A 12,372-nucleotide genomic window follows, 5' to 3' on the forward strand; every position below is an offset into this window, starting at 1 on the left:
AATCCAGTTCCAATACCTGGTTCCCAAGAGCTAGTCTCCAGTGCCCGCAGCCTGTGTGAGTCCTCTGGTCACAGCCTGCTTGGGACCTTTAGCCGCTGAGCCTCTCACTGGTCTGCTGCCATGGTTACCTTCCTGTTGGGTCACCTCCTATGCTTCTCCTTTTCAACATGGTGTGCTCACCCCATTTCTGGTGCCCTGCACCACTTCACTGCTCTCCTAGAATCCACAACACTTCTTGGTGCACTGCCCAGCATAGGTGGGTGCAGGAATTAAAAACGAACACCTTTGGCTCCTTTAACAGGCTGCTTAAAGCCAGTGTATTGGTCTTAGTATCAGGCGGTAGGACACTCCAGACCAGTGCTGCGTGTTCAGCAGCTCCTTTTTATTTGAAGTAGATATGTCCAGGGAAATCAAATCAGAAGAAAGGAGATATCAGGAAAATAGTTGGCATTCTGATTATCTGTTATCCGGCACTGTCCTCCTGAATCGTGAAGTTTCTTCACTCAAAAACATTATTTAAAATAGATGAATGGTGAATTTGTGGATAAAAGAAAAATATAATTTTTTTTCACATCAACATTACATTTTGTTTGACTAATGGATACAGACGTTCCTGAGGCTGTGTAAATGGGTTGATTTGTAGAGAGGAATTTGTGCTCTGTTTATGCCACAAGTGTGATCTATAAATTATCTGGGCATTTTGACACCAAGGTGGCCAAAGTGTGAGCCAGTCGTTAATTGTACACCCTCAGCCCAACCCATTAATCCTGAGGCCAGACATGCTTGGCACATTTGTTCAAACAATCCAACGTTGCGTCCTGTCTCAGCAGCCCAAGAATGCAGCATGGAACAACAGGGGGATGTATTGATTTCTCCACTGGACAGCTGTGGGTTTGAACTCTGAACTGCTTGTCACCGTAGTATTTCACATATTAATTTCAACGAACAACCTTAGGTTGTTCACAAGCATCGACAAAAGTAAACAAAAATCATGTATATTACATCTTAAATGCCGTATTACATGACAAGATGGATCCTTTACCTTTTAACTAACTCCTCGGAGTGGAGGTGTATCTCCTTGATAAATCAAGAGCTGATACTGACCTAATTTATTCTTGCATTACTTTCTTTAATGTGGCATAAATTCTCACCACATCTTAATGCTGAAGCACGGAAATACGTCAATTTGATTATATTTAGTAGTCAAATTTAAATATTTTATTTACCACACTGTAGAAGCCGATTCCTCCCATTTAAACCTGTCCAGCCCAATTACACCCAAAGAAACTTGCAAACCCCGGAACATTTTTGAAGGTTGAGGGGAAACCAGAGCACCCAGAGGAAACCCACGCAGACATGGGGAGAACGTCCAAACTCCTTACAGACAGCGCCGTGCCAACCACTACGCTTTTGGCCAATTTGGGGCTGGAGTCTCGTAGTGGTAAATCACTTGGCCAGTAGTCAGTGCCCTCCATCTGATCGACACACATGAGCTGAAATCCCACCTTGGCAGCCGTGAGATGGAAATTCAACCAATTAAATTAAATCAAGGAGTCAGTTTTTTGTTGTTAGTTTTTCTCAATATTCACCTTGAAACCAATGGATCAGTGTAAAACATCAATTTGTTCACTACTGTCTTTATTTAACTGTGCCCAATGCAGGAAGCATCTGTGTTGGGCAGTGTACCATGAGGGACCTCTTCCTGGGTTGTTCTTTTTTCCATGTGCCTGGTCTGGTGGAGTGTGGTTGACCCTTAATTTCCTCATTAATTCAGGGTACATGAAGAAACATTCACATCCAGAGCAAAGATGGTTCAGGTCATCTTTTTCAAAGAACAGTCTGGTTAGTTTCATCTCTTTTCCTCTCTTTTCAGAGAGTTGTGAATTTCAATCCATTCTCACTAGTAATTGACAGTGGCCTATTAACTCACCGATGCACATCTCTTTGGTTAAAACCAGAGACTCAGACAGAACTCAAGCGAACATGGGGAGAACATGCAATGGACCCTCATCAATGCAACCTCAACCTTTTCTCACTGCTACCTTCAGGTGGAAGATACAGAAGCCTGAAAACCAGCACCTCTAGGTTCAAGAACGTGGTTAGCGCAACCAGTGATCGGGCCCGGGATTTGAATGTCACACCGTCTGTAAGGAGTTTGTATGTTCTCCCTGTGTCTGCGTGGGTTTTTCCAGGGGGATCTGATTTCCTCCCACCCTTCAAAACGTACCAAGGGTTGTAAATTAATTGGGTGTAATTGGGTGGCATGGGCTCATGGGCCGAAAATGCCTGTTACTGCGCTGTACGTCTACATTTAAAAATTAAATTTAAAATTCATGTCTAAATTTAAAAACAGATTCTTTCCAACAACTATCATGCTCTTGAACCTCCCCCTGTTACACAAATCAGGGACTGCTCTAACACCACTTGTAATAATGAAGGCAGTCCTTATGTGATGTCACATTTTTTTTATCACGAGGATTACCTCGAATATGTATTATTATGTAATGTTCTTATTTTCTTTTTAATCCAATTAAATTTGTCATTATAATTTTGTTTTGCAAATACCAGTTTGGCAAGTAAGATTTCGTACAATGTGTATGACAAGAAACTCACGATCATTATCAAATTCCACACGGAAAGCTCTGCTGGACAGGATTGAACCCAGGACGCTGACACTGTGAGGCAGCTGCTTTACTCCTTTGCCACTGTGTCACCCATTGAGTCTGGTGCATACTTAGTCAAATCGAGTCAGATCAGGTTCAAGTTTAATATCATCTGACTATACTTATGCAACCATAAGAAACTGCGTTTCTCTGGACCGCAGTGCACACACATACACAACAAACTGCAGAGAGGATCACTGGGGTCGTCCTCCACCCACATCCATGTAGAAAGAGGGTTCACAAAAATCTCAATACAGCTGCTCCCATCGGGGAAGAGGTACAGGGGTATTGGAGCCAGAACCACAAGGCTGAGAAACAGCTTCTTCCCTCGGGCAGTGAGATTACTGAATGACTGCTGAACAACTCTCTGTGGCTTGACTATCTATTAAGAATATTTATTTTAATATATGTACATATGTATCATTTGTCTGCGTGCGTGGTATGTGTTTGGCACTGTTCTGCCCCGTGGACCGGAGAAACTGTTTCACTGGGTTGTACTCGTACAATTGGATGACAAATGAGCTTGAATTGCACAGTACATAATAATAACATAAATACGTAAAGATAAAATTAAAAATAAATATATAAATATTTTGGGATGATTTATTCAGTTACAGGATACTGTTCATTAATCTCACAGCCTGTGAGAAAAAGTTAGTTCCCAGCCTAGAATCCTGATTTTGATGCTCCTCTATTTCCTATTTCCTCCTCAGTTGTAATGGGTCAAAGAGGCTGTGTGATGAGCCCTAATTAGGCAATGCTCCTGGTGAATGTTGTCAATAGAGGAAAGGGAGATCCCAGTGAACTGCTCAATGGTTCCTGATGATCCTCTGCATAGACTTCTGGTCCAATGTCTTGCAGCTACCGTACCACCCAACAATGCAGCCAGACAAGACACTCTCAAATGTGTTCCTGTAGAAGATGGTCAAGGTGGGGTCCTCAACTTCCTTTGGAAGTGTAGGCTCCGCTGCGCCCTTCTGACTAATGAGTAGCTGGTTTTTTTAAATTTAAATGTAGACATAGAGCTCGGAAACAAACCCTTTCGGCTCATGCTGCCCAATTGACTTACACCTCCATTATGTTTCAAAGGGTGGGAGGAATCCAGTGCACCCAGAGGAAACCCACACAGACATGGGGACATGGGGAGAGCATACAATCTCCTTATAGACAGCGCCAGATTTGAACCCCGGTCGCTGGCACTACACACCAAAGATCTTCTCTTTGCTCTTTGGAAGCTGCCTTTAGGAAGGCTGTCAATGTAGTTTCCCTTCATCCTTAAGAATTTATTTACATGAAGTCTTGTTCTCCTTGCAGGTCCAGGGCATGAGTTGGCTACAGATGACTGAAAATACCAGCATCGTTCACAGCTTGTTCTCCAACCCTGGCCGCGACATGGGAGAAACTTTGTCCAATGATTCGCTGGGGTCTATCTCAATGGAGGCCAATGCCACTGGTTGCCCGATAGGAGGAAGGCACAATTACATCTTCCTTATGATCCCCATCATATACACCATCATCTTTGTGGTTGGAGTTCTGGGGAACAGCACGGTCGTGATCATTATATATTGTTACCTGAAGCTGACGACGGTCGCCAACATCTTCCTGCTGAACCTGGCGCTGGCCGACCTGATCTTCGTGATGACCTTGCCCTTCTGGGCGGCCTACACTGCCTTGAGGTATCGCTGGACCTTTGGAGTCTTCCTGTGCAAGACCAGCGCCACCGTGGTGCTGTTGAACTTGAACGCCAGTATCTTCCTGATCACCTGCCTCAGTGTGGACCGCTACCTTGCCATAGTCCACCCCATGAGGTCGAGGACCAGGCGCACCTTGGTCCACGCTCGGGTGGCTTGCGTCGGGGTCTGGCTACTGGCGGCTTTCTCCAGCCTACCTGCCACTCTTTACCGCAATGTCTTTCACTACGACAGCTTGAATCGGACCATTTGTGCGTTCGACTACCCCCAGAAGTACCACAACCAGTGGATCTTTGGCATGGCTTTGCTGAAAACCCTTCTGGGCTTTCTAATACCACTTTTCATAATTTTGCTCTGCTATTCCTTAATCATAAAGAGTTTGGTGCAGACTTACAAGATTAGAAGAAGCAAGCCAGCAAGAAATGAAGCATTTAAACTCATTGTAGCTGTCGTTGTGTCATTTATTTTATGCTGGCTTCCATTCCAAATTTTCACTTTCTTGGATACTCTTTCCCGCTTACGGGTCATTAAAGACTGCCACATATCAGAAATTGTCGATACCTCTATCCCCTTCACCATCTGCATCGCTTACTTCAACAGTTGCCTGAACCCTATCCTCTACAGTTGTGTTGGCCACAACTTCAGAGAACATCTCTTCCTTTTCTTGAGATGCATTCCCCCGCAGATCAAGCGATACCCCAGTCTATCGACCAAAGTGAGCTCTTTGTCATATCGAACTATAGAGTCAATGACAAAACGGATAGACGCCTCGACTGAGGCGTAGGTTACCTTCTCTCATGGGACCTCAGTAAGAATTCAGAATGCGTTCATATTCCATCACTGATTAACTTCGAGATTGAACTGATCACAAAGCAACATGGTGACCCTGGATTACAAAGATTCCTTCCCTGGATTCAATCTCATACATAAAGCTAGGCTGCTAAAAATGGCTACCACTAACCCCTTCAGCTGTCAATCCAGCCACAGTGGCAAGGAGAAACAGAAACTGTAGCACTTAGTCCACAGCCAATTCCTGACTGTGTAACTGGAGGTTGAAGTCCATCAGCGCATGTTAACTATATTTTGAAGTGATGTATCTGCCATGGGAAGCAGGATGTTTGTTTCTCTTTGCAAAATTATTTTCAAATGAGCTCCTTCACAGCACCTCTCAGACACTTGACCTCTCTAAAGGGGAAGAACAAAACAAGAGGTGCTTAGGGACACTAACTAATTCACCCCAGTTTGCCTCCAGGCTGCACCTCATCTGGACTAAGAGATGAGTCTCTATTGCTTTATTGTCACTGGCTCCGTGACAATACACTCTCTCCCCAGCAGCACCGTGGAAGAGCGTTCATCAGAAGGGCAAAACCAGTTCAAATCGGAAATTCATCATCATCTTCTCAAGGGCAATTATGTAGTTACCAGTCTGGATCTTAATGCACTCAGCTCTCCCATCGTTCATAATGATCCAGCGTGTGAATTAATGGAACCATCGCAATCCAGAACCTTCTGCAGCATTTCTTCAGCCAGCAAAATTCTATCAGAGAGGCATAAGTTGCCTTCCCTCAAGGGACATCACCAGGAATTCAAAGGGCGCTCATATTCCATCACTGATTAACGGCGAGATTGAACTGATCGCAAAGTAACATGGTGGCCTTGATTACAAAGGTTCCCTCCATGGATTCAATCTCATACATTCTGCTCCAGAGGTCCAGGACCATTCGTAGTGTGGAGTGATCATTCACCAATCATCACCCTGGTTGCTCCCAGGACTTAAGATTGCATTACTGAGCAGATCTTACACAAGTCTGCAAGCATCTTGGCCTCTGATCCTTCCAAAGAAAATATGTGGTGACGCCCATGTAAATGTGGACAAAGAAAGTATTGAGCATTTTCACTATTTGCCAAATACAGGAGCCCAAGGACAGAAAACTTGGTTCAAGAATATGATAAGGTCCTTGGGGAAAAAAACATGAGCGTGCTAGAAGAATGGTTCAGGCCTAAAATGTTGGCCATCTTTACCTCCGATGGATGCTGCCTGAGTTCCTCCAGCATTTTTGTGTTTCTACTGCAACCACAGTGTCTGCAGATGTTTCTGTTTCACTCCATCTGGTCTTTGGTGTTTTTTTTGTTGCTGTTGAAATGTATTAACTGACCATGACGATAAATTTGTATTTACATGACACATTTAACAAAATATTAATATCCCAAGATGATTCACAGGAACGTTGGCAGACAAAATTTGACGCTACACTGCCTAAGCAGATATTATATTCTCGAATTACATTACAACATGGATGGAGGCCATTCAATCCACTGAGTTCCTGCTGAAGCTCAGAGCATTCCCATTATTCCCATTTCCCCACAATCTATTCTCTGCCTGGCAACACTCTTGCCACTCTTTTGCACCTGGAGGAATTTGCGGTCATTACGCCAAGCCTCACATCTTTGGGATGTGTGAGGAAAGTGGAGCCCCAAGGGGAAAGCCTAACTGTTACGAACTAATAAAACCTTATTAGTACTAACAAGTAAACAGCAATGGAAGATTCACCAGACAATAGTAAATTCAAAATAATAGTTTTTATTCAACCATTAATAACATAACATTTTTTACTGGTAAAGCACAAAATTCAGCAGACACCATGGTTGAAGTAAAAAACACAAAATGCTGGAGAAACTCAGCAGGTCAAACAGTGTCCTTCGTGTATAGCAAAGGCAAAGATACATCATCGACGTTTCGGGCTTGAGCCCTTCATCGAAGTATGATAAAATGCTGGCAAGCGCCCAAACAACAGTGTTGGTGGGGGGGAAGGGGGGGTGGTAAAGGCAAGACAAGATAGGTGGAGAGAGGAAGGAGGGGACAGCAGCAATGAGGGGGAGGAGGGATGGCTGGGTGGGGAGAAGAACTGGAAAAACAGGAAAAATGAGAGTGGGAAAGAAAAGGCTTCTTTCTCTGATCAAAAGAGTGGGGGAGAGTCTTTTTTACTTATCTCCATCTTTAAAAAACCACTATGTGCAAATGTGTGTGTGTGTGTGTGTGTGTGTGTGTGTGTGTGTGTGTGTGTGTGTGTGTGTGTGTGTGTGTGTGTGTGTGTGTGTGTGTGTGTGTGTGTGTGTGTGTGTGTGTGTGTGCGCGCGCGCGCATGTATTAAAGTTACAGTTTCAGTTTCAATTTAATTCTGAAAGTCCATTTAAAACTTCAGTTTCGATCATCTAGTCGGCTTCAGGATCCTTTTAAATTGCAGTTCAGAAGTGATTATGAAGCACTTTTAAACATTATATTTTCAGATCTCTTAAAGCACACAAGTTTCTTGATGAAATGTCTTCCAGAGAGATATTCTTCAAACAGGAGTGACCACCTTCTGGCACAAATGAGGCTGCCTCTCTTTTCTTAAAAGACCAGTTAGAGTGGCTATCTTCTTTTAAAATACCACTGGGTGTTCCTTCTGTTAATAAGAAGAACACAGACTCAAATCCAGAGGATTTGGAAATTTTACTTCTTAGAGGAGGTCAGAAGTGGTCTTACTTATTTAAATCCCACTTATGTTGTGAATCTCCTGTGATAAAGATAATACAAGTCCTGTGTTTCCAGGAGGTCATGTTTCTCTGTGTTCAGTCTTCAGTCTTCTTCTCTGCCTTCAGTATATCGTTCTCTGACATTATGTGATGTTACATCATCAATGAGATCAGTTTAAATTAATGGAAACCATGTGATCATCTACTCCTTGGTTCTCAACCTTTTCCTTTCCACTTGCATACCACTTTAAGTATTCCCTGTTCCATCGGTGCTCTTAAGGGACTGCTTAAGTTGGCATGTGGGTTTGAAAACCACTGTTTAAAATCGTTCCTCATTGACTCGTTATGTGCAGGGTTTCATAACTCCAAAGGAAATGGGCTAATGACCATTTTCCTCAAGCAAAATATTTCAGTAACGATTGGGTCGAGAGCTGTGGTTCTCAACTTTCCCTTCCCACTCACATCCCACCTTAAGCGATCCCCTTACTAATCACAGAGCACCGATGGCATGGGGAACTTAAAACCGACCATATGTTTAATTTCCATTGGGATCACGAGTACTCTTGAAGAATTCCAAATGTACTCCTGCGCAACCTGCAAAACCTTGTTTTTATTATGAAAATAACAAGAATGCTTATGCTAGCCTTAATGAGTTTATTGTCATATAAACTGTACAATCTACATTCCATACGTGTAACCATCAAAATTTTGGATGCATTTTTCAGGTCAAATTTGGGGGTACGATTTTTACACAGGTTATATTTTTGATCACGGTAAGCACCTTTGTCTTTCAAGGCATCGGAAGTTCAGATCAGAGGGCAGCTGGGGCCTTGGAGACAGTCTATGGCTAGGGTAGCGGGAGCTCGGATGGGCAGGCAGCTGGAGTGAGGTTCAACAATTGGCGTGTCAGGAGCTTCGTTGGGTGGGCAGCCCGGGCAAGGATCCGCAGTCGGGACGTCGGGAGCTCGGATGAGCACGCGATTTTGGACCCAGAAAAGAGGGGGTCGACTATTACACAGTATCAACGATTACACAAGTTTATGCAACAAAATTCTTATTTGCTGCAGCCGAGCAGGTAATTTGTTGAAATAAATGAGAGTAAATGTGAAGCCACTCATTCAGGCAGGCTCGTCTGACTTGTACCAGTAATCCCAGAGGTGGCCTGAATATCCAGGATGGAAAAAACACAGGAAACCAATTGCTCTCATTTCTGGTAGCAAGATTGGGAAAGCTCTTCTATTAGATATTATACAAATTCTGCATGTAAAATGTGGCTGAATTTTAACAGTCTTGTGCTGCTGGAAGCTTTGCCAGGCTCATCCATTAAAGACACATCACAGGAGGCCACTCTGCTCATCTCTATGTCTGCATGCTCAAAGGACATGGTTACATCATACCGATGTGAGTTAAAGTTGTGTGACATTCCACAATAGAAAGGGAATAGAATGTAACAGTTTGTTAAAGACATTAGTTTTTCGCTCTTCTCTCCTCCAAAAACAACTGAAAGCAGCAAGCTGATTTGTCGGCTGGCCTCATCAAGCAGATCCAAGTGGATAACAGGTTTTGTCTATCGGCCAATTCTCTGAGCTACAGTTCCCGAAATTCATTCCCTGCCAAAGAAATGAGGAACAACTTTAACCTTAGATATACAGCACGGTAACAGGTCCTTCCGGCCCCATGAGCTTGTACTGCCCATTTATACCCAATTGACTTATAACCCCAGTACGTATTTTTTGAAGGATGGGAGGAATCTGGAGCACCTGGAGGAAACCCACATAGACATGGGGAGAGAGCACAGAATCTTTATAGGCAGCACCAAATTCGAACAGCAGGAGCAGGCCCTGACTGCCGCGCAAGCCATTCTGCCCAGAAATGGAACACACAACAGTACCAAATGGGAACCAATCCTTCAGCCTGCGATCCCAACCATGATCCTAAATTAAAATAATCCTGCCTGCATGCACGTGGGCTTGTAAATTCCGCCCCCCTAAAGAATGCCCTCTATTACATATCCACCATTGGAAAAACACCACGTCTAACAGCATATGATAAACACTAGCAAGGTCATGGCCTGTGAATGAATAGTGAGGAAAATGATGTATGCACGATATTATGTCAATATATAGAGAAACAGTAAACTGGAGCAATATGAGGGCATTTGGCCCTTCAAGCCTGCTCCACTATTCGCTCCAACCATCCAACTCAATACTGTAGTCCTATTATCACTCCTGATAACGTTTGCATCAATAGAAACAAGTCAATGTGTTTGCTGATCTGGGGAAATCACCCGACAAAACCTTAAGGATTTACAGAATGTAATCTTACAATGTTCACGCCATGTAGCATTATTCACCACAGTACACTCTGCCATTTAAAATGCTTTCAACAGCAAGGCATTGTTAATTACTTGCGTATAAAGCTGGCTTATTTGATCATCTCTCACGCCAGGTCAATATCGTCTTTTTGTAGGTACACTGCTCTTAAATAAAGTTGTCCTCCTATTAACACCAGTTATCGTCAATAAAAATAATTATTTGTGCTACAATTGTGAATGGTTGGACTGCCTCTGTGATTTGAGTTCCTCTGCTCCATATTGTAAGAAAGACCTTGTATTTATCCACCAAATTTCAGGAGTATGACCCAAAGCTCTTTGGGCAACGAAATATTCTCCGAGGGGAATTGTGGAAAATGCAGTGCACTACACAGTTGTACTGGAGGAACTCAGCAGATCACACAGGATCCCTAGGAAGTAAAGAATAATCAATGTTTCGAGCCTGGGCCCTTCATCAGGAATTTTGAATTGATTTTGAGGGTGATAGGTGCAAGCAAGATGTCATGCCCAGAAAGTTACCTGATACTGCCAGTGTTAAGAGAAGCACCAAAGCAATAATCTCCAGCTCGCTTGCTTCTGTGTGTCAGTGATGGATCAAAGACCGTGAGTTTAATTCCCATTCAAGCCTGAAAAATCTCACTAAATTTGTGTAGTTACAGGAATATACCAATGTCGAAAATGCCACGTTTCAGATGAAACCTCCTGCCTGACAAAAAGACACATAGAACCCTGTGGCATTTTTTAGAAGAGAAGAGATGAGATTAATTAAACCATAGTTTTCCCCTAACTAATGTTATCTCATTCTTGTTTAAGGAAATGTGCTATACCATATTACCTGTACCACAACGATGATGTAAATCTCAGCATGTATCCCGACAGTTGCACCACTGGTTATTGTCAAACAAACACCCCTCCAACGCTCCTATCACCAAACCAATTTTGGATCCTGTTCTCCAAAACACCTTGGATACCACATGCTTTAACTTTCTGAACCATAATACTGTGTGGAACCTTTCCAAAAACCCTTCTAAAGCACAGCGACCAATTTGTAATCATCAATTTGCCTAGTAACCCCCTCAAATTAAGTTGTTGATTCAATATTGAGTCTTAACTGCTGCCAATGTGGTCTCCTCTACGCTGGGGAAAGCAAACACTAATCGGCTGATTGCTTTGTGGAACACCTGCATTCAGTTAAAAACTCACAGAAATGCTGGAGGAACTCAGCCATTTTGGGCCTGGGGCCTTCTTCAAGGTACTAGCAAAGAGCAGGAAGGCGTTGGAATGAAGACTGAAGAATGAGAGGGGGAGGAGACTGGACCAACAAAAGGTGTTAAGACAAGAGGATATGATAAGAGGAAAGGTGAGTAATGATTGTGGTTTTGTGAAAGGAGACAGAGGGAAAAGGGAAAAGAAAGAGAGATGGACCTAAGGGAAAGGCGACAGGGGGAAGAAGTGGTGGGGGATGGGGTTTAACAGAAACCAGAGAAGTCGATGTTAATGCCATCCAGTTGAAGGGTTCCCAGAATGGAAGATGAGGAGTTGTTCCTCCAATTGGCAGGTGATCTCAGTCTGGCAGTGCTACCCTGAGCTTCCCATTGCCTGGCTCACCCTAATCCTCTTCTGACCTCTTGGTCTGTGGCCTCCTAAGCTGTAGCTTATTTTGCATCTAACACATTGCAACCTTCTGCACTCAGCATTAAATTCAATAACATCAGATATCTTGGTCTCTTGATCTGTAGTAATCATTCATCTCTAGTATTTGGTTGTCTTGTTTTCCACACCCCCCCCCCCCACCGCTCCCCTCCCCAAAAAACTTCCTTTCATTCTTCTCTGGGATTCAAGGACATATCCAGAATGACCTGTCCTCCTGCTCTGCCTTTCACAACTCCCATATCCTTTTGTCTCTGTTCTCCTTCTCCCACTCACTTGTTGATCAGAAACACTGTCTAGAACTTATTCCCATGGTCACTCCAGGTTTACCCTATCAGAAATGTCCACCTTCCCCACCCTCCTTGCAAATTTTAAGCCTCCTCTGTCTCCTGTTCAGTTCCAACGTAGGGTCTTGGATGGAGACCTTAACCCAGCTTCCGTTGCCAGAGATGCAGCCCATCCTGCCAAGTACTCCTGGCACATTCTGGCTTTGTTACGGGTTTCCAGCATCTGCAGGGTA

The 12,372-nt window shown here is 43.5% G+C and overlaps 1 protein-coding gene across 1 annotated transcript; it reads left to right on the forward strand.

Moving 5' to 3' along the window:
• Positions 1-3,980: 3,980 nt before the first annotated feature.
• Positions 3,981-7,132, forward strand: agtr1a (angiotensin II receptor, type 1a). The gene has a single exon (XM_069897890.1). It carries the CDS (start codon positions 3,987-3,989, stop codon positions 5,136-5,138), a length of 1,152 nt encoding a protein of 383 aa, XP_069753991.1. The 5' UTR covers positions 3,981-3,986; the 3' UTR covers positions 5,139-7,132.
• Positions 7,133-12,372: the final 5,240 nt, after the last annotated feature.

The sequence above is a fragment of the Narcine bancroftii genome, chromosome 9 (genome assembly GCF_036971445.1).
Source record: "Narcine bancroftii isolate sNarBan1 chromosome 9, sNarBan1.hap1, whole genome shotgun sequence".
Classification (NCBI taxonomy): domain Eukaryota; kingdom Metazoa; phylum Chordata; class Chondrichthyes; order Torpediniformes; family Narcinidae; genus Narcine; species Narcine bancroftii.

Coding starts and splice junctions, on each gene's coding strand:
- agtr1a (XM_069897890.1), top strand. CDS start 3,987: ATGAGTTGGCTACAGATGACTGAAAATACCAGCATCGTTCACAGCTTG.